Source organism: Rhodnius prolixus, unplaced genomic scaffold (assembly GCF_049639745.1).
Source record: "Rhodnius prolixus isolate KJV_2025 unplaced genomic scaffold, Rpr scaffold_10, whole genome shotgun sequence".
NCBI lineage: Eukaryota > Metazoa > Arthropoda > Insecta > Hemiptera > Reduviidae > Rhodnius > Rhodnius prolixus.
Window position 1 is genome coordinate 3,857,102 of NW_027411615.1, and position 25,720 is coordinate 3,882,821.

The 25,720-nt window shown below is 35.7% G+C and overlaps 1 protein-coding gene across 4 annotated transcripts in view; it reads right to left on the minus strand.

Annotated features, from left to right (window-relative positions):
- The window catches only part of LOC141457218 (lachesin-like), a 492,403-nt gene that overhangs the window by 67,359 nt on the left and 399,324 nt on the right, over positions 1-25,720 (minus strand). For all 4 annotated transcript variants that reach the window (XM_074133882.1, XM_074133879.1, XM_074133883.1 and 1 more), the window contains exon 7: positions 17,346-17,484. In XM_074133882.1, the coding sequence (XP_073989983.1) occupies positions 17,346-17,484 (139 nt within the window). The remainder of the gene's footprint in view (positions 1-17,345; positions 17,485-25,720) is intronic.

Below are 25,720 nucleotides of genomic sequence, written 5' to 3' on the forward strand. Positions count from 1 at the left end.
ACACCTAATTGATAGTTTAAACGTTAAGCCCCGCCTGCAAAAAAAATGGGCGATTGCTTTACGTTAAAACTTAATGTCTTTTTAGTTATATCTAGATAAGATATGTTATGATGTTGAACATTCATTTAGACTTCACTTCTACTTCCTTTCTGACTGATGACGAACTTATGAATAACAGCGAAACGTTTCTCAAGCAAATTCTAAAGTATCATTGATGGAACTGCATTTTTTATTTCTTTTGAACGTATTACATAAAATTTTTATACATTAATTGCAAAGCAATTTTTATCTTAAACGGGGGCTACACAGCTTCCGTTTATCTGTGCAGTTATCTGTCGTAAATCATTGTGAAAAAATCTGCACATTTATTTGAACTGAGGGGGGTGTGTAGGATATCTTCAGTTTTCGTCTCATTTCCATCCGAATTGTGATCTAAAATAAATAAAGTTCAATGGTTGATAGAAAAAAGAAGAGCCGCTGGCTTCATTGATTGAAGCACTGGCATCAGGAGTTTCCAGGTCTACCAAAAACATCAGTTCCCCAAAATACCACAGATTCGGTACACACTTATCATTAGCTGAAGCCCCGGGATCTCTTTGATTCCTTTACTTCCTTCAACTCCTTCGGCGAAAAAACGGATCTTAGGTTATTTATTTTCTTCACTACACTATGATGTGTAGCATAAGGCGCGAAAGGTTACAGTTTTTTCAATTAAAACATCGTAAAACACGGTTGGCATAAGATACACAATACGGTATCCCAAAGCTCGGATAGGGACTGGGTAACCTTCAATATGGAATGTTTTTTGAATTGGGAGGGGATCGCAGTCATCGTGTATGGAACCAACAACAAGGACAGCAACTGAACAAACTATACAATAACCTGCATAAAATGTGCAGGTTATCGTTGCAAATAAGGTTTCAAATCTCCAGACTTTTTATCTGCATATCTGTGGGCAGTTCACTCAGTTTATCGCTCAGACATGACGTCACACGTGATAAACTGCCCAGATGAACAGAAGTTGTGTTTAAGCTCCCTTAAGAAAGAGTCACGGAAGTGTTTATACGATGAGCTTTATTCAGTGCTCACCGGTCTTTGAACAGTGTTCTCTCGTTACAGACAACACCGTTCATCATTGGATTGTAAACTGTTAGAAGCGAAAGAGAAAACCTCCTCACCATCAGATTTTATTTTTTTAAAAAAATTCAATAAAAAACTAACTTTTTGGTTTGTATTCCAATATTAACAAGGAAATATAAGGTAATATAAGGCAACTGCACACTGTGATCCTTTCCTTCAGGAATATCTAGCAGCAAGATAACCAGAGAGGAGATGATAACTGAAGAGAATCCTTGCACAGTCCTGAAGAAGCTAACTAGCCTGCCTGGATGAGATTTGTTTATTGTTCAGCCCCGTCCCATCACGGCGAACTTACAGCTCTTCTGTCCATAGACATCGTATCAAGTTCTCTTTGCTACAACTCTGTTTATTCGCCAAACTTTTATCCTCGAGACACTTCCCCTCTTCTTCCCACTTCTTACTTTTGCAACTCTTTAAAAACTTTGCCAAGCAGACTGATCTCTCCTAAGAAGAACAGGATGGTACTCACTTCTTAAAGAAAAGGAGATGAGAATGAGTTAAGGTTGTCGTACTACTATTGTAGTCCAGGCAAGAGTTTTGTGCCCTTCTTCCTATTTCTATGTATACATACCAAAAGGAACATCCTCTAAACTACAAGGTATTCTACAACTCCCTTTACCTCCAACCCAGGATTTACTTGTTTTCCACCTAGGAACGGCTATAACCTTTTTTCCTTTGCTCAAGGTAAAATCCTAAAATTTACTTTTTTGTTTTAAACATTACACATAACATTTTTCTTTTTGTATCTTTCTTGTGTTTAAAAATGGCCCTCCACCAAAAAAATATTATGAAATTCAACTGAAAAAAATGATCTGACTTGATACAGTCTTTTAAATTAAATTTAAAAAAAAAAATATTGTTTTTGAAAGAATCGAAAGAGTAGAGGAGACTCTGATTCATGAGTCCTAGTCTCGCTCCAGGTTCCAGGTTTAAACCCAACAGTAACACGTGTCCCTGACTGGTTTCGAACCTTCATCCATAAACAGAAGTAGATTATACAGTTTGATGTAGAGTTTTTAAGTCTTCACTGATGTTTCCATCTTGTACACTACACTTGCTTGGAACTATAAGTGAAGTAGAAACCTCCACATTCAACTGATTATTGAAGACCGATTATGGAAGGAAGTCCGTAGTAACCAGGCAACGTTACAATTAAATATGGCCGCTGCGACGGATAAACAAAAAACAACATTTCCAACCCTGCTAATCTAATATTTATATCAAAATTAATGGCCATTACCCAATATTCTAATTTTTGTAATACTCCATATAAAACCAGGTCATGTGCGCACTGATTTTTCACCCAGTGGAAACTAAAAATTAACCCCTTAAAAAACTGAGGCTATCCTTTTTTACTAATCGCAGACCCGATCTTGTATCGACATGTCCACTTCGGGGGGGACGGATTGTGCCGTGGGCTGATCTTGGGAGTATTAATAGATCGTGGGCTGACCTTTACCCCACACATAAAGGACAGAGTCAATAAAGGTAAGGCAGCCATTCGAGTGTTATTCCCGCTGTTCTGCAGGGACTCTAAACTATCCCCCAGAGAATAAACTCCTCCTGTGCAAGGTGGTGGTTAGGCCTATGTTGTTTTATGAGGATCCCTCTTTGATTTTCAACATTTCGCTTCAATATCACTTCGTTGCAGGTTATTCAAAAAAAAAAATTCCTCCGGCTGGTCATAACTTCCTTCCGCTTACACGGAAGACTTACACGGAAAGCACCACTAATACGGACTATGCAGAACACTACATCAAGCACCTTGCTATTAGTTTCTTCAATAAGCATGAAGTAAGTTACAATCGCCTAGATAAATGGACTAATAAGGGACTATGGCTAGGACACTGTGTACAACAGGCCACAGGACTCCCTGTAAAAAGCAAAGTAAAGTAATGCTGCCTATTTTTTCAGGCGGGCTTTACGTCCAACTACCAAATTAGGTGTCGTGGACGGAGGCGACTAGAAAACATACTTCATTATATATTTCCCATATTAACCATTAAATAAAATCCAAGTCCTAGAGACCAGGAATCGAACCCACTAAACCAACAATACACATTAGCTTTGCGGGTCTAGTATCCTAACCGCTCGGCTACCGTGGCGCCTAGAGCTCCCCTTATTGAAACCTTTGTTTAATAGCTGAGGGTTTTTCAATTGTATTTTTTACCTTACTGTTTACTTTTTTTTATATTTTGTACAATATAAGTTACTATTGTATTTGCTGGAGGTTATAGTATTTATACTGGCACTCCTATGTAAATACGTAGATATGTATAAATAAATGTGTAAAACTTCTTGGTTTAAAGCAATAGTTCAGTAAAATTTATAAAAATCCTGCAAAAGATTTTTCTTTGAATTAGGATTGCTTACATTTAATGGATTAACTGATTGGCAAGGGGAAAATCTGGGCATTTAATTTGGTTGAAAAGAAACCCTGGCGGACTGGTTAGCCTTAACTAAACTTACGGCAGAGTTTAATACCAACTAAGTCTGTTTCTACCGACTTAAAACCCTGAGCTTTTGAAGAAAAAAAAGAGAAGAAATTATTTAAGTTCTAATCCCCGATGTAATTCTATACCTCTATTTCCATCCCAGAGTTCTTCTCATCAAAAACTGGAGGTTCCGTAAGTGCTAAAGAGAATTTACACCACTCTGAGATACAAACCATATTTAATCGGAATAGATGGAGCATGATTAATGAGGATGAATGAAAAGTCAGACATATTATATTTTGTAAATAAACTATTCTGCAGCGCCATTGTCGCTCAGTACTGGAGCTAGAACCATTAATCAATGTGCGCTGAGTGATTCAGAATGAAAAGCCAATATAATATTCAGAAAAAAACAGCATCACTGGAATCGGTGTAACCATCAATTTCAAAATTAACTTGTCCAACTTTTAACCACTCAATTATTAATAGAAAACAAAATAAATAGTTTTTTTTAAATTTATTAGTTAAGTTAGACCAGCGCTTAGATAAGTAACAATGACAATAACTGACACCACTACAAACTCACTAATTGAGGAGAGAAGTTACCCAGTGATAACACTCCCTAAGTCGTCTCCAGGATTAGCTACTCTCTTCAGAAGAGAGGAAATCGCGAGGCCACTGACGTTTCAATCGCCTGGGAGGATGATCTGGATGGTGATGAGATGATAAATGGCGGACAAGAGAATTGAAATGAGAGTGCAAGTTCTGTTGAAAACGTTTTTAGCGAGTTCGTGCAACCTGGACCAACAAAGGGGAATTTCCAAGTCTGTGTGTATAGTTAGATTTGAAACGTAAAATGGAGCGTTAACGATAGTGAATATATATCGTAGTTTTCGTGACCGCAAATTGTTAAACTTAGGATGGAAGATTTGCGAGGAATCGGTCAAATAAAACAACTCATCTTTTTGCCAACGTTTCGACAAATATATTGTTCTCTTCAGGGCGTGGCTCGGCGGGTTGGTTGAGTTACAGAAACAGTTTAACATATATTTGTCGAAACGTTGGCAAAAAGACGAGTTGTTTTATTTGACCGATTCCTCGCAAATCTTCCAACCTAAGGTTAACGATAGTGGGGAGAATTTTAGATTGAAGAGATTGAATTCTTTGAAGATTGGAGCGTTTCGTTGAACTCCACACAGTTCAATACCGTACATCCAGGCGGGTTTTAGTATGGTTTTAGTAAATCAGTCGTTTGTTATTAAGTGAAAGTTTTGAACGTTGGTCTAGTAGGTCTTTTAAGTAGTCGATAACGTCTGTTAACTTCAGTTTGTTTAAGTCGTGTGTGAGGGTAAAATAAATAGTAAAATCAAAATCCATTCAATATTTTACATAAATCTTGAACACCGTGAACGAAATTTGAAAGAAGGGGGGCTAAAGTGGGAGCATAATTTATGTCCAATCTATAAAAATTGGGGGGGGGGAATAAATAATACTAAAGATATAGCATGAGCTGTCAATTAGAGAAGAATGAACTGTCAGCAAGACAGCAGTGCGGAGGGAGGAGCGATATTCCCCCCCCTCTAACATTATAACAGCAGCTAACAGCCAAATTGACAGCCATTCTGCTGAAAGCTTATTAAATTGGTGATAGATAGCTAATCACTTAGAAGCTAGACAATTTTTTTATTAATCTTTTTCTTTTTTTATGATCTGGTTAAAGTAGTATTGTGATTTAAGTGAATTCTAAAAAAAATGAGTCATTTTGGTGAATTTGGGTTCACTGAACGTCCCCTAAAAGTGTCATTTATTTTGTATTCCATCGTTTTGCTAAATTAAATAAAGTTAAACGGCGAAGCACATGTATTGATTCTTTTTTTTTCTTGAAAATGTAAACACCCCATTTTACAACTTTTAACAGAAATATTTGTACAGGAAATTTTGATTACGGCATTTTGACGTGAATACGTCTTTAAATTTGCTATCATATGGAGGCAATCCAAAAAACTAATGATAACAAAATCGGGGGATACAGTTTGGCATTATAGTTTCGAATCTATCGTCTACATCCAAAATTAAATTAGACCTCTGGATAGATAAAGGATCAAAGAATTCATTACGATAAGTGAGAACTGTGACGCATCGCGCGCGCGGTGGAGGAGGAAGCACCGCCATTTTGAGATCATTTTGCTAAGTATCGAGATTTGCAATTAGTATAACTTTTGACTCGGAGAAGCTACGATGTTCGTTTAAGTTTTAATCGTCAGCTGTCGTCACAATCTATCGATTGTACATAAAACATTAGTGTAAAATAGTGACAGTAAATATAATAAGGTGTTAGAATAAAAAAAATATTATCAAAAAATATATAATGTCGGCCTATACGCGTCGAAAAGCCAAAACCAAATATAGAGATCGTATACGGTTGGAAAGGTCTTCTCAAGAACAATCGAATGGTAATAACAAAAACACCATATGACCGAGTCAAGCTGTGCCTAGGAACGTAAAAGAATGAATGTGACCGAGCGGATCAACGACGGTGTCATCTGCAGCTAGGGGTGGTTGAAATTATGCAAGTGGATGATGAAATCGCTTCTACATCGACAGCGGACTGTATAGGCATAGATTGTGTTCGATCGTCGATTTGTTTCCTTGATTTCATTCTAAATACATAAATAAAAATATTACGTAAACGTATTCACGTACAACACAGGGCCGTGTCCATGACACAGCCACAGTTTTTATTACGAACACTATTTCCGCTGAATTTTTTTTTAAATAGCGGAAATAAATTAAAAAATGGGTGCAAAAAATCAGCTCTTAAAGTTTGCCGGTTGATGCTCCAAGATACACACCCCACCTATTGCTGATTACAGGCGTGCAAAATATGGGTAATACTTAATGAAGGTGATTTGTCTCAATCTCTATCAAAAATACCATAATTATCATAAATCTGCTAATCAATAATATGGCTAATGAATCCTAATTTAAACTTAATTTGTTCCCCGAATTGGCACAATTAGAGCTGGCTTTTTGTCTATTTTTCCAGCAGCATCCACCAGAATCTCAAGCAAATTTTTTAGAGCAAACTGAAGAGGATTAAATGAAAAATATCTGGTACATTTTGTTTTCTTCAAAATTTACGTTTGACGATAAAAAAAATTTATTAATATTATAATTTTAAAAATTTAAGGCGCATCAATGTACTGCGGTAATTGGCACCCAGAGTTTTTTTTTCAATGCACTGCCCGGCCTCTGGACAGTGTTCTCTCATTATAGAGTGGAGAAGCTCCTATGAAGAGGAAATCTAAGAGCCAGCAGCTGAATTCGGTACTGGGATGTTTAGAATTTAGGCAAGCAATTTCTTTAAAATGTTTTACGAAATATTTCTACTGAGATTCTTGTGGACAATTCAATAAACTACGTAAACAAAATTTAAAAAAGTGTAAATTCCAGTAATGGCTACTTTATTCAGGCCGGGCTTTACGCCCAACAACGGAAGCGTGACTAACAAACATACTTTACTGCAAAATTCTCATAAAAACCATTAATTTTTTTTTTAAATCATTTATTTAGTCACAATCAACGCATTGCGTTATAAGCAACAAGGGTAACAATAAGCAACATTCACACATATCAGAGTGGAGAAGTTACCCAGCGGTAACACTCCAATAACATTCTTAAATTCTACTGACTCTCTTCATCAGAGAGGAGATCGCGAGGCCACACTGTCTTTTAAGACTGTCCTAGAAGTGTTGTCTGGAAATGTTCTGGAAGATAGATGTTGTACAAGTGAGATTGTGATGTGATTGAAGGTTAAGATGGAATTTTCTGTATTGTGTTTTCAGCAACTTGTGTTACACGAAAAAGAATGTTCAAGTCTGTGTGAATGGTTTTGATTGGTGGACATAGAAAGGAGCGTTTAACTGTAGAGCGAAGAATTTTAGACTGCAAGGACTGGGATCCTTTGCAGATTTGAGCGTTTGGTTGAATCCCACATTTTGATGCCATAAGCAGAGACTGGCTTTAATATACTAACATATATAAGTCTTTTGTTGTCTAGAGTGTGAGTTTTGATCTGTTGTCGAGTGGTCTTTTCAGTTGTCAGAAACGTCTGTTGAGTTCTGTTCTCTTAAATCCAGAGTATGAGGGTTCCCATGTAAGTCTTCTGTCAAGGTAAAGCCCAAGGTAGCGGCGCACTACGTTGACTACAGGTAATATAACCATTAAATAAAATCCAAAATCCAAGGACTGGGGAATCGAACCCACTAAACCAACAATACAACTGAGCTTTGCGGGTTTAGTTTCTTCTTAGATCAAACTTAGGAACTAATCGTGGCGGCTATTGTGGCGACTTCTTCTTTGGTTGTAAAAGTTACACTTTTGTAATTACAGAATTTGTCAGAAACTAAGAATACTTTTCCTCAAAACTAAGAAATCATCGGCAAAGCCAGGGAAGTTTGGATGGGAAATAAAAAGAAAAGTTTCTACAGTTTTCAGCAGCTTAAACTGCGTTCTACAACACTATGACTTCATGTTTGGGTTTTGAAAATTATTTTAATACAAAAACCTTAAGTAATAAAATACCATGAAAATATACTGATGGAACATAATTAAGCAAAACAAGCGCTTAAAAAAATTAAAAACTTACGAAATCCAACACTGTAACAATATGTAGCTTTAATAATAAACATGAACAACAAAGATGGAGAGCCTAACAAAGGCAATGTTTTTGAATAATTATTTGCTAATTAAACAACAACAACAACAACAACAAAGCTCTCGAAAACAGATAATAAGCTGGTTTAAATAACGGAGAATTACATTATGCAAACAATATTGTCTAAGGTGGATGTTAGTTAGAGAACCTGTTACAACTTGATGGTATTAATACCCTTTCCGGTCTGTACCTGCAAATACAAGTGGAGTACTTCTCTGAGTACCATTTATGTTTACCCTGAGTACTCTATGAATATTGTAATAAATAGATTACATTATATAAATGTATAATACAGTAATAATACAGAGCGTTTAAACATTTGGATAAAAAGACATTTTATTTCGTTCTCTGAAAAAAAAAATCGTTCCATAAAAAAACAACGAATGAAATCGTTTCCAATTTGAGGATATTGGATGTTTAAAAGTAATATCACGAAGCGAAGGAACCAGCCTAATTGGTTAGTGTTAATTCCCACGTGGATATCCCGAGTTCGAATCCAGCTGCTGGCCCATAGATTTTCTCTTCCTATTAGCTTTCATACAGCCCACTGGGCAGTGTTGTTATGTATTGGGACAACAACGTCTCGGAGTGGTCGGCAGTGTACTGAAAATAAAAGCTCCTGTTGCCAATCACCCAAGTTCAGAGCACGAGTTTAGTTTCATTTTTCCGGTTATTCCGGTGTAGATCAAAATGACTTCCTTGTTTCCATGGCCAATGAACGAGTGAAGAATGAATGAAGTAAAATGTTGATAAAAGAACGAACTTGAAGAAAACCGCTCTGTCCGGGATTGCAAGTATTTTGAAAGACTTCCTTTTTTCAGTAAAGTAATTGCCTATTTTTTTTGCAGGCAGGCTTTACATGTAACTACCACAAATTAGGGGTCGTGAATGGAGATGACTAGCAAACATATGTACTTTACTATAAATTTCTCATATTAACCATTAAATAAAATCCAAGATTTAAGACCGGGAATCGAACCCACCAAACCAACTTTTACGTACATCTTAGCTTTGCGGGTCTAGCCTATAACCGCCTAACATACTTTACTATAAATTTCTAATATTAACCGTTAAATAAAATCCAAGGTCTAGAGACCGGGGGAATCGAACCCACAAAACCAACAATACATCTTAGCTTTGCGGGTCTAGCCTACAACCGCCTAACATACTTTACCATAAATTTCTCATATTAACCATTAAATAAAATCCAAAGCCTAGAGACAGGGGAATCGAACCCACTAAACCAACAATACACCTCAGCTTTGCGGGTCTAGTATCCTAACCGCTAGGCTACCGTGGCGCCTACGACTTCTTTTTTAGTATTTGTGAATGCGGCTACTTAAATATCTGCGGACATTTTGTTAAATTATAGTTAAATCTATATATAATTATAGATTCTAAGAAGGGATGCAGAGTCGCCATATTTTCTTTAAAAGTTCTTTTAATAAAAATCCTTAAAAATGGAATCTTTATTGAAGCCAACAAACATTTTGTAAAAATACCAAGTTGGAGGAAAACTTTCAGCCCTGTGACAAGAGTAAGTCGTGCGGGTGTTTCGTAATAGTTTTTTGTAGTTTAAATTTTGGAAAAAACCACGGCAATCAACCACCACCAGTTTTGGGAGAAATATTTCCAAGAATAAGAAGCTAGCGGTGCATGACAAAGGAAAAGCGGGGAAAACGGAAGTAACTTTATTACATAGTTACCTTCACAGACCCCGGGCCCGTTTCCGGCCATAGCACTCCGCCCCCACCGGGTTACATGCACAAAGCCGAGTGGTTTAGTGGACTTCCATCGTTTTCCACTTTCAAACCTCTCTTCCAAACCAGGCCTCCCAACCCACTAAAAAAAAAAAAAGGGCTAAGCCAACTTTTAGATTACTTGAACACACAAGACGGGGGTCATGGAAGTACAGACTTAGGGGAGGCCGCTGATAGTGGCAGACAGAGGAGGGCCGCTTGTATTTTCTTTAACCAGGGCCGCCCTTCGTACTACCTCGAGGAACAGCCACGCGGCCCAACTTCTAACATAACTCTTGCTACTTATCATAATAATTATATTTTCTTTCCGGTTTCAACTTGTTGGCTTCTGGCCGCCCAAGATACCCGCAATATTTTACATACCCGCCAAACCTAATATTTTATATTTTGTTTATTAACTCAATAAAAAACTAGATTTAAGTAAAATATTTTTTGTAAATTTATTCTCCCACGTTTGCTATAGATAAGCATGCAGGAAGTGGCAAAAACTGAAGATGACTTATCTCAGGAAGCGCAAATTTTGAGCATCTCGTGTTTGACAAAATGTTTGAGAAGACAGTATCGATTTCCTTCCAACCATTTACCTAGAATGTTTTTGTTAATTATTATTTAAATGGCCTTATACATATATACAAATTATTATTTCCTTATTTTGGTTATTTATTTCTGTGGATTTTAGGTATCTGGGTACCATCCTTGAAGTAGATGGCGGCTCTAGGAGAGAAGTGTCAAGAAGAATCTCTGAGGGTCGCAGAGAGGGCCATAGGGTTGCTTAATACTCTACTGTGGAGCAGTAACATACTACCGTCAGTTAAAAGGCTAATGTATAATTCCATAGTCGAAAGCATTATACTGGTACGGTAGTGAAACATTGACTTGAGGAAATCAAGAGTGAGGGAAATTGTTGGCAACCAAGATGGATTTTTGGAGAAGGTCCGCTCGAAAATCCCGTTTAGAAAGAGTTAGAAATTCGGAGATAAGAAAGACTATGGAAGTAGAGAAGGATATCCTCCAAAGAATTACGGAGAAAAGATTGGAGTGGCTCGGACATGTTTCAAGGGATGGAAGAGCAAAGGATTCCTATACGGATCAAGGAATGGGACCCAGAGAGAAGAAGGAGAAGAGGCCGGCCGAAGCTGTGATGGCTGAAGATGGCTTAGGTGGATATGGCCTTTCAATAGAAGATGCGAAAAATAGAGAGGTTTGGAGGAGTAAAATAAAAAATTAAATTAGTTTGGGCGAGGGAATCCTCACTGTGGGGAAAAACCCTTAGAAAAAAATTTCTGGATGTAGAGTTGCCACCCTAAGTGGGAGAAAGGCTACTCCTGACCTGACCATTACAATGGGGAGAAATAAAAACAAGAGATATATGTCCGACGTGGAGAGCATAATGCTGCACGCAAGAAGGAAGAGCAGAGCAGGTCACTTAACGGCAAGATCAGAAGATGAAAACTGCAGAAATCAGATTTTAAGAAGAATATTTGGACCTGTACTGGAGGAGGGTGCATGGAGAAGAAGGAATAATAAAGAACTGTTACGGGTTATACAGGGATCTGTGATATTGTACAGTTTATCAAAGTGAGGAGGATTTGATTGGCTAGGACATGTTGCGAGAATGGCGGAGGATAGAATGCCTCAGAAGATATTTGCAGACGCGTTCAGTACGAGAAGAAGAGGGCGACCTAGAAGACGTTGGCTCCAGGATGTTTAAAGGGACCTTAAAGTGCTGAACGTGCAGAACTGGAAGAGAAGGACCATGTGTAGAGAGGACTGTTCGGGAAGCCAAGGCCCACTTTAGGCTGTAGAGCTGCTTAGTAAAAAAAAAAAATAGTAAGAAATCAGACTGGTGGCAAGCTGCTCAAAAAGGGCACCGCGTAATGACAGAAAGAAAAAAAGTAAGAAAAATAAGTAAGTGGAAGGAACGATGTTTTGACACGGGGTCAGCAGTGAAGGTGGTCATAAATAGCTGAAGAAGTGGTTCAAGGTGGCAATCGTCCACTCTACAGAAATGGAGATGGAGCAAGAAATAGAAGTTTCCCAAGACAGGGATTAGCATCAAAGAATCATTGCAATCATGTCCTGCTAGGGATTGTCTAGACAGTAACAGCCTGGAGGAGCCTGGAGAGAATATTCTACTTTACAAAAGGAAAGTAATGTAGATCTCCACAAGCACACAAATAGTAATTGTAAGTGAATAAAATGAGATAAAAGAATAATAATTATTTAAAGTTTTGAATAAAAGGACAGTTTTGGAGGAGAGCAGAGGATAGAATTCCTTCTAAAATTGTTGGTAAGAATTAAATACGTCCTGTTCAGGTTAGTATCTTCAGAATTCTGGAGAGAATTGGCGAGAGTTCATACCAGATTTTTGTTTTTTTTTTGTTTATGTTAAGGTTTTAGTGGCGGATATCCTGCTGGATAATGCCAGAGGAAGGTTCAGTTTGCATAAGAAATGGGTAACCCTTGAACTGGTAAAGATTGCTGTGCGCTGGAGCACTGCCTCTTATAATTTTTCGGTGAGTGGCCCTATTTTTTTTTTTCTCCGCACCCTTCTCACAAGAGACACCACCTTTCACTTCAGCGCCCTTTTTGTCCAATAGAACAACAACCACTGCTCTTGTGTTGCCCTTCTAAACAAAGAAGGGCAAAAACAAGGCACTTCTTTCCTCACTCAATCACTCTATCTCTCTCAGTTTTCAGATTGCTTTCATCACTTTTTCTCACCTTAGTATTATTCTTTTATTCTTGTCCAATATGCTAAAAGATCTGAGTAAACCACTCTTGTAATAAATATTTGGATTTCCGTTAAAAACATATTGATTTATAGTTACGATTTACTTTTTTCTAAAAACTAAGCGAACCAATCAGACAAAAGACAGAAATTGAAACACAAAAATAGAAATGAAAAAAATTACTATGCCGCGCCCATTATACAGGGTGTTCATTTTAAGACGTCTCAAATGCATTTCATGCTTAAACGGTTAATCTGAGCAAAAAATGGTAGAGGAAAAATTTGTTGCCAGTCGCCTCTAGTTTCAGAATATGGGACTTGATTTTAGATTCCTGCCCGCGTACGCGGCAGACGCGCATCCAAAAGTAAGGGTTCGCAGTTGACTCCCCATTTTCATATATACAGTTTTAAAGAGTATAAAAAGTTATGAAAGAAACCGGAAATCGCAATTCGATATCTTCAAAATTAAAGGAGCTAGGCCATTTCAAAATCTGGTATTTATTAATCATATTTCAATTTTTTTAACTTATAATCAAAGAGAAAGAAGAGCACGCGATAGGTCATTTTTATGTAATTTTTTCATCCCCTTTCTACTAAAAATATTGCCAAGGCAGTAAAGCTAGTATTTTTCTTAATAGCGGGAAATAAGTCGTTTTCTGAGTGATTTTTCTAAGAAAAATCAAATGTTAAGAGCTTTAGATGTTCTAAAGCAAACACAAAATGGCTAAAAATTAATTTTACATCTGTTAAAAAACAAGAAGATTTAATAATTATTTGGTAATTTTGGGAGAGTTGCGTTTAATTACCAAAAAAATTGGAAACCTCCCGCCAAAAGCGCATCAAACAATATACTATAAATCCAAAATTCCCAATATTACCCCACTGGAATTTTTATTATTAAAAAATATGTGACAGGCCCCAGATTGAACCTTTCACTGGGCCGGAGTTAGCCCGCTGTCCGTAGTTTGCTCATCACTGGGCCAGGCCCTATCTTCAGCGTTCACGCTATTGACAAATTCATTGGAGTTCATAAGCAGAAATGACAGAAGACACACCAAACTTAGAATAACAGTATCATAAAAATGTTCTTGTTTGTTAATAACATAAGTCCTGAAGATGACCTAGCCACTAGGTTGAAAGCTCGGCAAAAATAAAGTAAAAAAAAGGTGACTTGAAATTGGCAATATTACCTTTCTTTCTTCAGGATTAATGAATCAGTTACACAAATTTGCAGATTAATTTACAGACTCCTAACACATAACAAGAATTTTACTTTGAGATACCGTATTTTCAGATAGAGTGACTCTCATTTTACTATGAAATTATTCCCATTGGTATTGATTTTAAGGAGAAGTTCTGAGACGACCATGGTTTCTTCAAATGCCTACTTTATTAAGGCCTATTAAGAATTAGGTGTTGTAGAGGGAGGCGAATTTAGTAGGTTAAATTCTCACGTCAAACATTAAATAAAATCCAAGTCATCGAGACCGAGAATCGAACCTACTAAACCAACAATACATCTTAGCATTGCGGGTCTAGTATCTTAACCGCTCGGCTATCGTGGCTATCTTCTACTCTTATTGTAAAAAATTACACAAAATTCACACTAAAAAAAAAAACAGCAACAAACAGAGAATGTCTTAAGTTTTTTATATCTGGTGAAAACCCAATTTTGACCGAATAGCTACAGCCAATTGGAGCAGGTAAGGAATTAGCCGATTACGCTATAAATTAGTTAAACAAGGCTTTTCTAGAAAGTGGACTGCAATAAATCAGCATAAAATGTGCATGTAATTGCAGTTTATGTGTGATACATGATGGCGTATTGTCATTTATTCAGTAGCACACATTACACGTGTGTAGGGGGAGTGGAGTCTGGGGGCTTCATGTACTACATCCGCTCCCCTCAGCTAATGTTTGTTCAACATAATTACTATCTTCTTTAGGGGAACAAACCTGCGCTCCCCGTGGATGTTACAGGTTATGAGAATTTTTCAATGTGTTTTTACTAACAGAGAATAAATATATTTTTTTTCTCATTTACCAGATACTCTAAATGTTTTGAAACTTTAATCATTTTTCCTTTCCCTTACACCTAACTGACCCCAAATACTAGAGAATTTATGTTTATTTTTATTAGAATTCCGGTTTTAACCTCAAACGCTCAAAAACACTTTCCTACTAAATTCGTGAAGCTTGGCGCCCCGCATAAAATAACGCCTCCTATTTTAAACAAACAGTTGAATTATGTAACTATACTGGAGTTAAAAATAACTAATTCACCTTTTTTATCTTAGTTTCCCTTACATAGGAAGCATTAAGGGAGAATATGGCGGCTCTTGTGAAGTCCGCGAAGTTATTTTGGAAATAGGACTGTAAAACAAACTAATTTAGTTCAATTTAAAAGTAAAATAATTAGTATAATTACTTATGAGGTGTGGCTATTAAATAACGAGACTGATGCTGCTACAGAAGAACCGTTAAGCCAACTGAATTTTAAAGATGTTTAGTTTTGAAAATATTCAGTTTAAAATTTTTAAACTTAAGTCTTGAGCAAATGGGCATTAGTGACTTGAGCATTTCTTACTAACTAAGTAGACTGTAATGTAGATTTTAAAAGCGGGAGACCATGCCCTACGGCGGCACCGCAGCCACCAAGAGGCTTATTGTGCCTTCCCCTTTTCAAGTCTAGTCTTTCGCTTCTAAAAAGGTTGAGAACTTTACCTACCAATACCTTTTGCGCTACAATCTCCTTTGGCCTCAAAGTTCCAAAGATATCTGTAGCGCAGTCAAAGAAGGGGCAGGATTTACCAACTAGATTATCCAGAGGATGGTACACCAAATATGTTGCGGTATCTTGGTGTACAGGTCCTGTCCCTAGTCCTTAATAATAAAATCATCCAACTCTGAAGATGGATGAAGGTAACAGATGCAATAAACAAACAATAAGGTTATATAATACTCCCGGTAGAAAGATTTTGGCCTCCAATTTCCTATTCCGGTCCCTTCCGGTAAGTAATCGAAATATTAAATTAGATCCTCCAGCTCTATTTTGAGCTAGAGACACCATTTTGTGCTCAGGGAAGAATCAAAATACTTATATTTCGAGTAAAAACTCAATTTTAGGAATAATGGATCAATATTTTCTCATACAAAAATTAGGCAAATAGTAATAATAATGTTCCTGGTTTTGAAATATAAATAATTATTTCAAGAAAGCGTCAAGATCTCGATTTATTAGGTACGCACTTTTTCTTTTTTTTAATTAAAGTTTATGAGCTTTGCTTATGCCGGTATTGTTCCGGAGCGTGCAGTGAGCGAAGGGAGAGGTTTCCCTTGAGGACTGCACATTCACCAGACAGCATTGCGGATATCTGTTACTCATTCAGTAACCACAATCCGCACTAACCTCTCTCTCACTTCTGCGCATATAAAATTCTTATTAACCTTCACAGACTGGTTTTAACACCATTTCCCCCTTTTTATTGTAGCAATGGTTTTTTTTGTTTTATTAGATATAAAAATTATTGTTAAATATAATTTAGTAACAATCAAAATTACTGGAGTTAGGGGGGGAAGGGCAAATTATCAATTGTGTAGGACGAATTTCGTTTTTTTAAATGTTAGTATGTCTCAAATACATATATACAGGGTGTTCATTTTTTAAATTCATTTCATGCTTAAACGGTTAATCTGAGCAAAAAAATGGTAGAGGAAAAATTTGTTGCCCGTCACCTCTAGTTTCAGAATATGTAACTTGATTTTAGATTCCTGCCCGCATACGCGGCTGACGCGCGACCAAAAGTGAGGGTTTGCAGTTGACCCCCATTTTCATATAAAAAGAGTATAAAAAGTTATGAAGAAAATCGGAAAACCCAATTCGATATCTTCAAAATTAATGGTGCTAGGCCATTTCAAAATCTGGTATTCATTAATTATATTTCAATATTTCAAGTTTTCAAAGTACTAAGTAAAGTAAAGTAAAGTAATTGCCTATTTTTTCAGGCGTGGCTTAACGTCCAACTACCAATTAGGTGTCGTGGACGGAGGCGACTAACAAACATACTTTACTGTAAATTTCTTTTTATTTACCATTAAATAAAATCCAAGGCCTAAGACCGGGAATCGAACCCAGTACCACAATACGTATTAGCTTTGCAGGTCTAAATAAACTACTAAATAAACCTATTATAATGGAGAACTGCGCATGTACAGGAGGCTGCAAAAAGGGTCAACCTTAGTTTAGTTCACGAAACATGAAAGGTTTCATTTATTTGTAGAAGACCATTAAATTAATTTGTAAGCTGAAATATACGAGTAAGTTGATAGTTTCAAAAATACTAATAAGAGCAATGTTTTCTCTATTTTTTTTTTTTTTTTTCAGGACAATATTACGAAAAGCCCTTAAGGACAGCTAAGATCCTTAAGGACATATCTAGGACCCTTTAAAAGTTTTAAATTTTCCACTCACTTTTAAAATCCCTTTCTTGTTATCTAAACTTCAATAAACACACAAAATAAATAAATGTAGACTTTTATAATAGAAATATCTCTCTACTTACCCATGCAGTAGCATTTCTCCGTTGCTTTTCAGCCAATAGTTAATCGTGTTTGGAAAAGCTTCTACGTAGCACTCCAGTTGTACGTCAGTACCCAGGGGCGCTCCCAGTAGCTGGTTTGGAACTTTTATCACAGGGCTGACTGCCAACAAATAATTAAAAATATATATATTTTAATAAAAAAAATTTCTTCACTATAAACTTAAGTTTGATAAGGGGGCGACAACAAACTTCTGGAGTTGGATTCAGCAGCTCAAATGCAACAAAAAATATTCTATTCACTATGGCCCGATTCTCAATAGTGACCAAGATATTTGCATTTTTTTTAACTTTTCCGTCGATATTCCCGTTTTCACCATAATAACGGCCGTAACCTTTCTATCCTTTATCCTACAACAAATCTGCTTCTACCAAACGAAAGAGCATTAAATTTCCTATAAATCTGCTTAACCCAGAGCCTCAAAACGTTTCTTATAAACAATGAAATTTTTAATTTAATGTCTAAAAAAATTCGTTCTCGATGAGTTTTGTTGAAAATTTGCAACTGTCTATTTTATCAATGATTAATGAATCAAGAAGTCAGCCAATTACAGGATAAGTTGTGCATTTATTTGAGCTTCAAGTCCATATGGATGTTTTTTGTTTTTAATAAAACCCTACCCCGAACAGAGGGGTGTAAATGCAGAAAACTGGGAAGTTTCGTCACCGACTTTTCACTATTAATTTACTCGTGTCAATTTTTGGGGAAAGAAAAAAAAAGAAAATAAGAAAATTGAGCAATGGGATTGAAAAAATAACTGCCATTTCAGTCTAGAAACATTTATTTTGCTGAGCTTTCGACCTAGGGACTAGGTCATCTTCAGGGCTAGTTTAGAAAGTAATACTATTACATTTCAGGGTTGGTGTGTCCATGAACAGACAAGACAGAAGACACACCAACCCTGAAATGTAATAGTATTACTTTCTAAACTAGCCCTGAAGATGACCTAGTCCCTAGGTCGAAAGCTCAGCAAAATAAATGTTTCTAGACTGAAATGGCAGTTATTTTTTCAATCCCATTGAAACTATGAATCAGTCACCAAAAAGAATGAACAAAAAAATTGAGCAAATTAATAGGAAATCTAATGCTCTTTCGTTTGGTAGAAGCAGGTTTGTTGTAGGATAAAGGATAGAAAGGTTACGACCGTTTTTATGGTGGAAAACGCGAATATCGGCGGAAAAGTTAAAAATGCAAATATCTTGGACACTATTGAGAATCGGGCCAAAGTGAATAGAATACTTTCTGTTGCATTTGAGCTGCTGAATCACCTCCCGAAGTTTCGATCTCTCTTCCGTATTCTCCACCTACATAATACTAATAAACGTTCTTAAGTGCTTCTGGAAAAGCATCTGGAACGCACATACGTGAAATGCAAAGTTAATCTTTATTGAATCACATCTGCTAAATAAATTGGAAAAGGGTAAAAGTGGAGAAGCTGGGAATACCCTCTCCATCTGAACCTCCCAAATACTCTCCGTAACGAAGGAACGTCTGGTGCTACAGGTAGGAATGAGATAAAAAAAAAAAAGGAAGGTGCTTAGAATAATAATACTGTCAGAGCGAAATACCTTTCTTTAAGCATTCATAATTACCCGGACTGGATTATCCCTGCAATTATAATCTCAACAAATTATAATCTCAACTTAATCTAACAATTTATTACATTATGTAATTTACAAACATGAAATTTATTTAAATAAAAAATTTATAAGTAATATATACGACTACACTTAGGGGAAAACCTTTAATAGGAGCTGGTATAACTTTCTTACTAGTTGAACTTTCACTAATAACCGTAAAATCGTCGATATCTCAAGAAACTAAATTCAATGATGGAATAAATCGACTATACATAGGGGAAAACCTTTACTAAGAACTGGTAGAACATTCTTACTAGTAGAACTTTCGCTAATAACCGTAAAATCGTCGATATCTCAAGAAACTGAATTCAATGATGGAATAAATCGACTATATTTAGGGGAAAACCTTTACTAAGAGCTGCTATAACTTTCTTACTGGTAGAACTTTCACTAATAACCGTAAAATCGTCGATATCTCAAGAAACTGAATTCAATGATGGAATAAATCGACTATACATAGGGGAAAACCTTTACTAAGAGCTGCTATAACTTTCTTACTGGTAGAACTTTCACTAATAACCGTAAAATCGTCGATATCTCAAGAAACTGAATTCAATGATGGAATAAATCGACTATACTTAGGGGAAAACCTTTACTAAGAACTGGTAGAACATTCTTACTAGTAGAACTTTCGCTAATAACCGTAAAATCGTCGATATCTCAAGAAACTGAATTCAATGATGGAATAAATCGACTATACATAGGGGAAAACCTTTACTAAGAGCTGCTATAACTTTCTTACTGGTAGAACTTTCACTAATAACCGTAAAATCGTCGATATCTAAAGAAACTGAATTCAATGATGGAATAAATCGACTATACATAGGGGAAAACCTTTACTAAGAGCTGCTATAACTTTCTTACTGGTAGAACTTTCACTAATAACCGTAAAATCGTCGATATCTCAAGAAACTGAATTCAATGATGGAATAAATCGACTATACATAGGGGAAAACCTTTACTAAGAGCTGCTATAACTTTCTTACTGGTAGAACTTTCACTAATAACCGTAAAATCGTCGATATCTAAAGAAACTGAATTCAATGATGGAATAAATCGACTTATTTCAAGGTTGGCAATGATCGGCTGATGCTGGTGTTTATTTTAGTAAAAAACAAAAGAGAATTACTTAAGTTACATGTACTAACATATTTTAATGTAAAACTACTGAAATGGGCACAACTTTCCTTCCAATCTTTTAAAAACTGTAAAAACTATTTATTAAAACATTCAACTTTTTATTATTACAAAAAAGACTAAGAGTCGTTTTTTCTACGTTAAACTATTATTGTGTAAAACTAGATATTCCTAAGAACAAATTATTCTAGCAATACAAGAGAAACAGATATAAATTCCTGTCCAACTTAGTACTATCTGCAAACACCAAAATTTGGTTGTTCTATGCAGAATGGTGTGTAAGTTTAAAGTATTATTATGAAATATGATATATAATTCTAATAAATTATATATTGTATATAAGTTCATCGTGTTATCATATAATTAGCTTATGTTAATATTTTGTTTTATTAAGGGCAATCTTTTGTATGGTTATTCTATGCGAAAATAGTTTAGTAAGTTGTTTTATTATTAACTTTACATTAATTTGGACAATTTTCTAAAATAAACTACTTAGCCCAACTAAAATATACATACATATATAGCAGTATATATATTTCAAACAATAAACACACAAAAACAAATTTTGTTCCATAAGTAGGATAATTAAATTTAAATTTCCCCGAACAGAAGAAGCTGGGGTCGTCTCAAAAAAATATATTAGCTGAAACAGCGGTGATAAATCTCTTATAAGGAATAATGAAGCTGGCCACGAGGAGCGGTAAGAGTAGGAGAAAGAGTAACATCAAGTGGGAACTGTGACATGCGATTCTGAAAATGGTTGAGAACAACAGCTGTAAAGTAATTTCTTGTACAAGATATTCAGTTGGAAATACATAGTAGAATGGGCTAATGCTAGATAAAATGTTGTAATAGATGCGGTCACTAATTTCCATTGAAACCAATTGGACACTCTAATCTAATCTAAACAACTACAGTGGAGTCTCGGTTATCCGTCACCCTTTTATCCGTCCATTCCAATTAACCGTCGTCACTCTCCTCAGTATTTAAAAATTAAAAAAAAAAAAAACCAAAAAAATGTCCATCATTCGACAGTTTGTGGGTTTTTCCCTAAAAAGATCGACCACAAACAAAACCGCCCACAAAACCGATTAGATGTCGAAGACATTGTATTCATTAATTTTAATACGCAATAGAATGAATTGAATAATGAAAGCTACCTGACCTTTAAGGTTTAAGCGTATAAACGTATAAAATATGTATACCAGTTAATGCAAAGTTTTATACACGTTAAACATAAGAATCTGGAAATTTTCCTGTTTTTTTCCATTATCCGTCTATTCGACTATCACGTCACGTGTCCGGTCCCGGTCATGACGGATAACTGATACTCCACTGTACATCCTATTTTGCTCATTAAAGACGCCTCCTGAGGTTATCTCAATGAATCAGAAAATAAACGGTAAAAAGTCGAACAATTTCTGTTTATGGCTCCCACCAATGGAAGTCCAAAACCAGATGCCTATTCCCATTTAAATATCCAACCACATTACAGCACAAGAAAACGCCGGAAATGATCCCTTCCACCCACAAAGCAAACAGTTATAAAACGTGTTTTTTTTTTTGTTTTTTTTTTTTGTAGTGGAAATAGTTAAAGTCCAAAAATTCTGTGCACTGTCTCACCGATCAGTCAGTGAGCTGCATAAGGAAGCTGCAAAAAAAGAGAAAAAAATATAACGGCCCACAGCTGCATTCGAACTCGGTATCTTCGGTACGCGCCAGCCAATAAGGTAATCCCCTTCTCTTAATTTGAAAATCCGTTTACTTTATTTGCCAAAAGTTGGCGATAAAAAGAAAACAAAAAACCACCCACAGGAAGTGGTGTTTTCGCTTTAGACATTAAAAACTTTTCACAACTAGATAATATTTTATACTCTCATTCTAAAATATGTACATCTGGCGTTAAATAATTTATATAAAACTATAATTCAATTTAATCTGTTATCGAGTTTTTTTCACAGTTTTAAGCCATTAAAATTCAGTCCTAATTTATTTATTTTATTCTTATTTTTAAAAGGGGAATATAAAAAAATCTAATAGAATTTATGGAGAATGTAATGTGAGGTTTCAGGGCTGGTTACAATGTGCCCAGAATATTTAAAGTGTATATACATACATTTTTTCTTAGACCAGTATAAAATGTATTTGTGTTTTATATATATATATATATATATATACATATTGTGGTAGCAAGTGGCGGTTCCATATGGTATGTAAATATGTATAGAATACTCTCATATCTTGCTTTAGATTATATATAAAATATGGATATACATTTAAAGCATCTGGTTGATATAGAATTAAATAAATTATTTAAATAATTTAGCACAAAACTATTTCAATTTAAAAAAAAAAAAATATTTATTTTATGTTACTCTCATACGGAAAATGCTACCTCCCGTCATCTTGAACCAAACTCCTATACCAACTGTGGACAAAGTACGCTACCTTGGACTGCACCTAGGACAAACGGTTGACATGGAATCCCCATACTAGGCTGAAAAGACAAGAAACTAACAAAACTTCTCGCCAGACTACTTGACAAACGTTCGAAACTTAACCTACATGACAAAAGACTATCTACTGCTACAACGACCTATTTGGGGTCATACGGCATCGAAGTATTGGGGATCGACTAAGCGTTCCCAACTCACTACGCCTCCCAGGTATTACAGTCCAAAAATACTTCAGAAAACTTCTTAACGCTCCGTTCTATGTATCTAACCTCACACTATCCATAATGACCTCAAAATCCCTTTCATTACAGGCTCTTGCTAACACTCGTTTTCTCAAAAATTTCATTCCTCTACAGCAGCACATTCTAACCCCCTCATAGAACACTTATCTTCCTCCCACATTACCAGGGTAATCCTCTAAGGAGATTGAAGAGAAGATGGCCTCGTGATCTACTCTTATCGTGAGAGCAAAGCACGTTACTGGAGTGACACCACTCATGATTTTCTTCTATTTCTTTTTTCTTTTACCATATTTGCTTGTTGCAACAACTATTGCAGTGGTAAATTACAATAAAAGATTAAAAAAGATACTATATAAGGTAAGTGGGGGGAAGATGCCAGTTGGGGGAAGATGCAAGTATCGTCAGATTTTGCATATCTACAACTGGATGACAGCAATTCCTACGTTAAAGTGTGTAGTAAACAACTGTGAATACCGTGCTTGTGAGTATTTCTATTTATATCTAGTTTAATCGTCAAAGGACTTGTCAAAGGATGAGGTACGGTGAGAGGGAATATAGAGATCAGATGAGCGAGATCTAGTGTTACGGGAATGGATGGAGGATTTAAACTTAAGGAGTTGAAAAATATAGGAAGGCCTTTGAGACTGGATGACTTGAAAAAGGAAAGAAGCCAAAAAATATTGGCGGCGATAGACAAGGAAAAAGCCACTTCAACTCATCGTAGCAGTGCGAAATGCGAGAGTCTCTGGGGAATGCTGAAAATAAATCTTATGAAGCAGTTCATGGAGGCGCTTGAGCTTAGCTTTAATATCACCAGAAAGACCGCCATACACTAAACAAAGTCGAAATGGGGGAATATAAGAATACTATACAACTGAAAAAGAAAATAGGGATAACTCGAAATTGTACTTGAATAGTTGTTCAATGAATTGTAAATCTAGTGAAAAGGTTTATTTTGCTAAAATACTATTTTTTTTATTAGACGAGTATTTTTAAAGAACGAATTTTAAATAGGGTATAAAAATTCTAACTTTAATAGAAATTGTACTAAGATGGAGTGTCAGTGAAATGGTTAACCCAAGGAAAGAAAGTTGCAGTAGAGACAAAAATCAGATGGTATTAATATTGACTACAAAAATATTAAATATAAACTGACAATGGTAGAAGAAAGATAATAAAAATGTTTCGAATTCTTTAAACTATTATCAGATGGAGTTAAAATCAGCTGGACAAGATATTAAACAAGATTTAGGATTAAGAAAGGAAAATAATACGAAGATCTCTCCAGATTAATCAATTGTTACTATTGAACAAATACAATAATTGCAAATGTACCATCTAATGAAGGTGATAACTTAAAGTACTCGTATGAAGGTGATAAGTATGATATAATTGAGAAAATATGTAACATTATATATGTACTTCAAATTTAATAAAGATTTTAATGCTTGAAATTTTCTAAAGACAGTGATAAATAAGAGAGAATTCTTAAGGCTTAAATAGCTAAAACATTAACAATCGAATACTGAAATAGTTGTTAATTTGAAACCAAAAAAGTCTGTAGGGTAAAGTCGGGTGAGATGGCCAACAGCCGAAATTTAACCGAAATGTCGTCCGACAGCGCTGCGTGACTTCTCCAGTGATGAACCTTCATGTCTGACTACAGTGAGTTCATTTTGGTCTGCATCAAAGCGTTATTAATTAACTCAGAGAATAAATACATTATCGTCTCAACAAAGAATTTTATGATAGTTACATATTGTGTGCTGCAGTGAATGTATTTGTCGAAATTTTAGTGTTGTTTTCTACATATTAGGAAATTACAGTATACATTAATGAATCCTAACTTCTAAAACTGTCCAAAAGTACGCATTGAGTTATGTTTATCATGTTGGCCAACTCTCTCTAGCATTCGGGACAGATGGCCAACAAACAGTAGGGATAGATGGCCAATTATTTTTACTTTTTTTCTGTTATAGTTTGGCCCAGTTTCCAATTCACTGCAAAAGAATGCAAACTCAGTATTAAAGGCAAGAACACTAACCGCGGAAATTATACTGAAGAAAATTTGAGATCGTATTAACCCCACACCCAAACTGTCGTCTTTGCAAGAAAACGAGCCAAGTCTATTGCCACTTTATTAACTTCACCCGAGCACATTGCTGTTGTGCAAAACAGAGTAGCAAAGAAATCCAAACCAACAAGAAATATTCTCATCCCCAAAGAGACAATTCTGAAAGAAAGGATTGTCCGAAAAAGAAAACGCTCACCTTTCCCAAGTTCCGATGAAGAGGACGAAACAGGAATTGATTTTGAAGAGGAAAGTGATGCCATTTCAGAAATCGATGAAACTGAATTTACAGGATATGGGGGAAGCTACAACAAGACCAGAAAAAAAAGATTGGTTGGAATGCATAATATCCGGAAGTGGGTCCACGAAAATTGCTCTTCTTTTGCATACGCTTGCCAAAATTGTAGTAAAAGCGCATTTAAAAAGAAGAATAATAAGTAAATATTAAGTAACCATTCATTTTTATCTGTTATTTTTACGTTTTACTAGCGCAATTTCATTTACAATATGTGGCCATCTCTCCCAAGTTAGATTGGCCAACTCACCCAACCCAGTGGGGATAGATGGCCAATTGCTATTTTTTTTTTTGTAAGAATAAAAAAATGTTTCCCTTAGCATTTTTTCTGAAATTGTTTCCTTACCATAAGTTTGTGAGCGTATGAGGTTTCCAAAAATAATAATAAAGTAAGCCTAGCCCTTTCCAAAAATTTTCAGGCACCCTCCAAATCTAATGGTGGCCATCTCACCCTACTTTACCCTATATGTATGTATATTTCAGAGTTCATGTTGTTT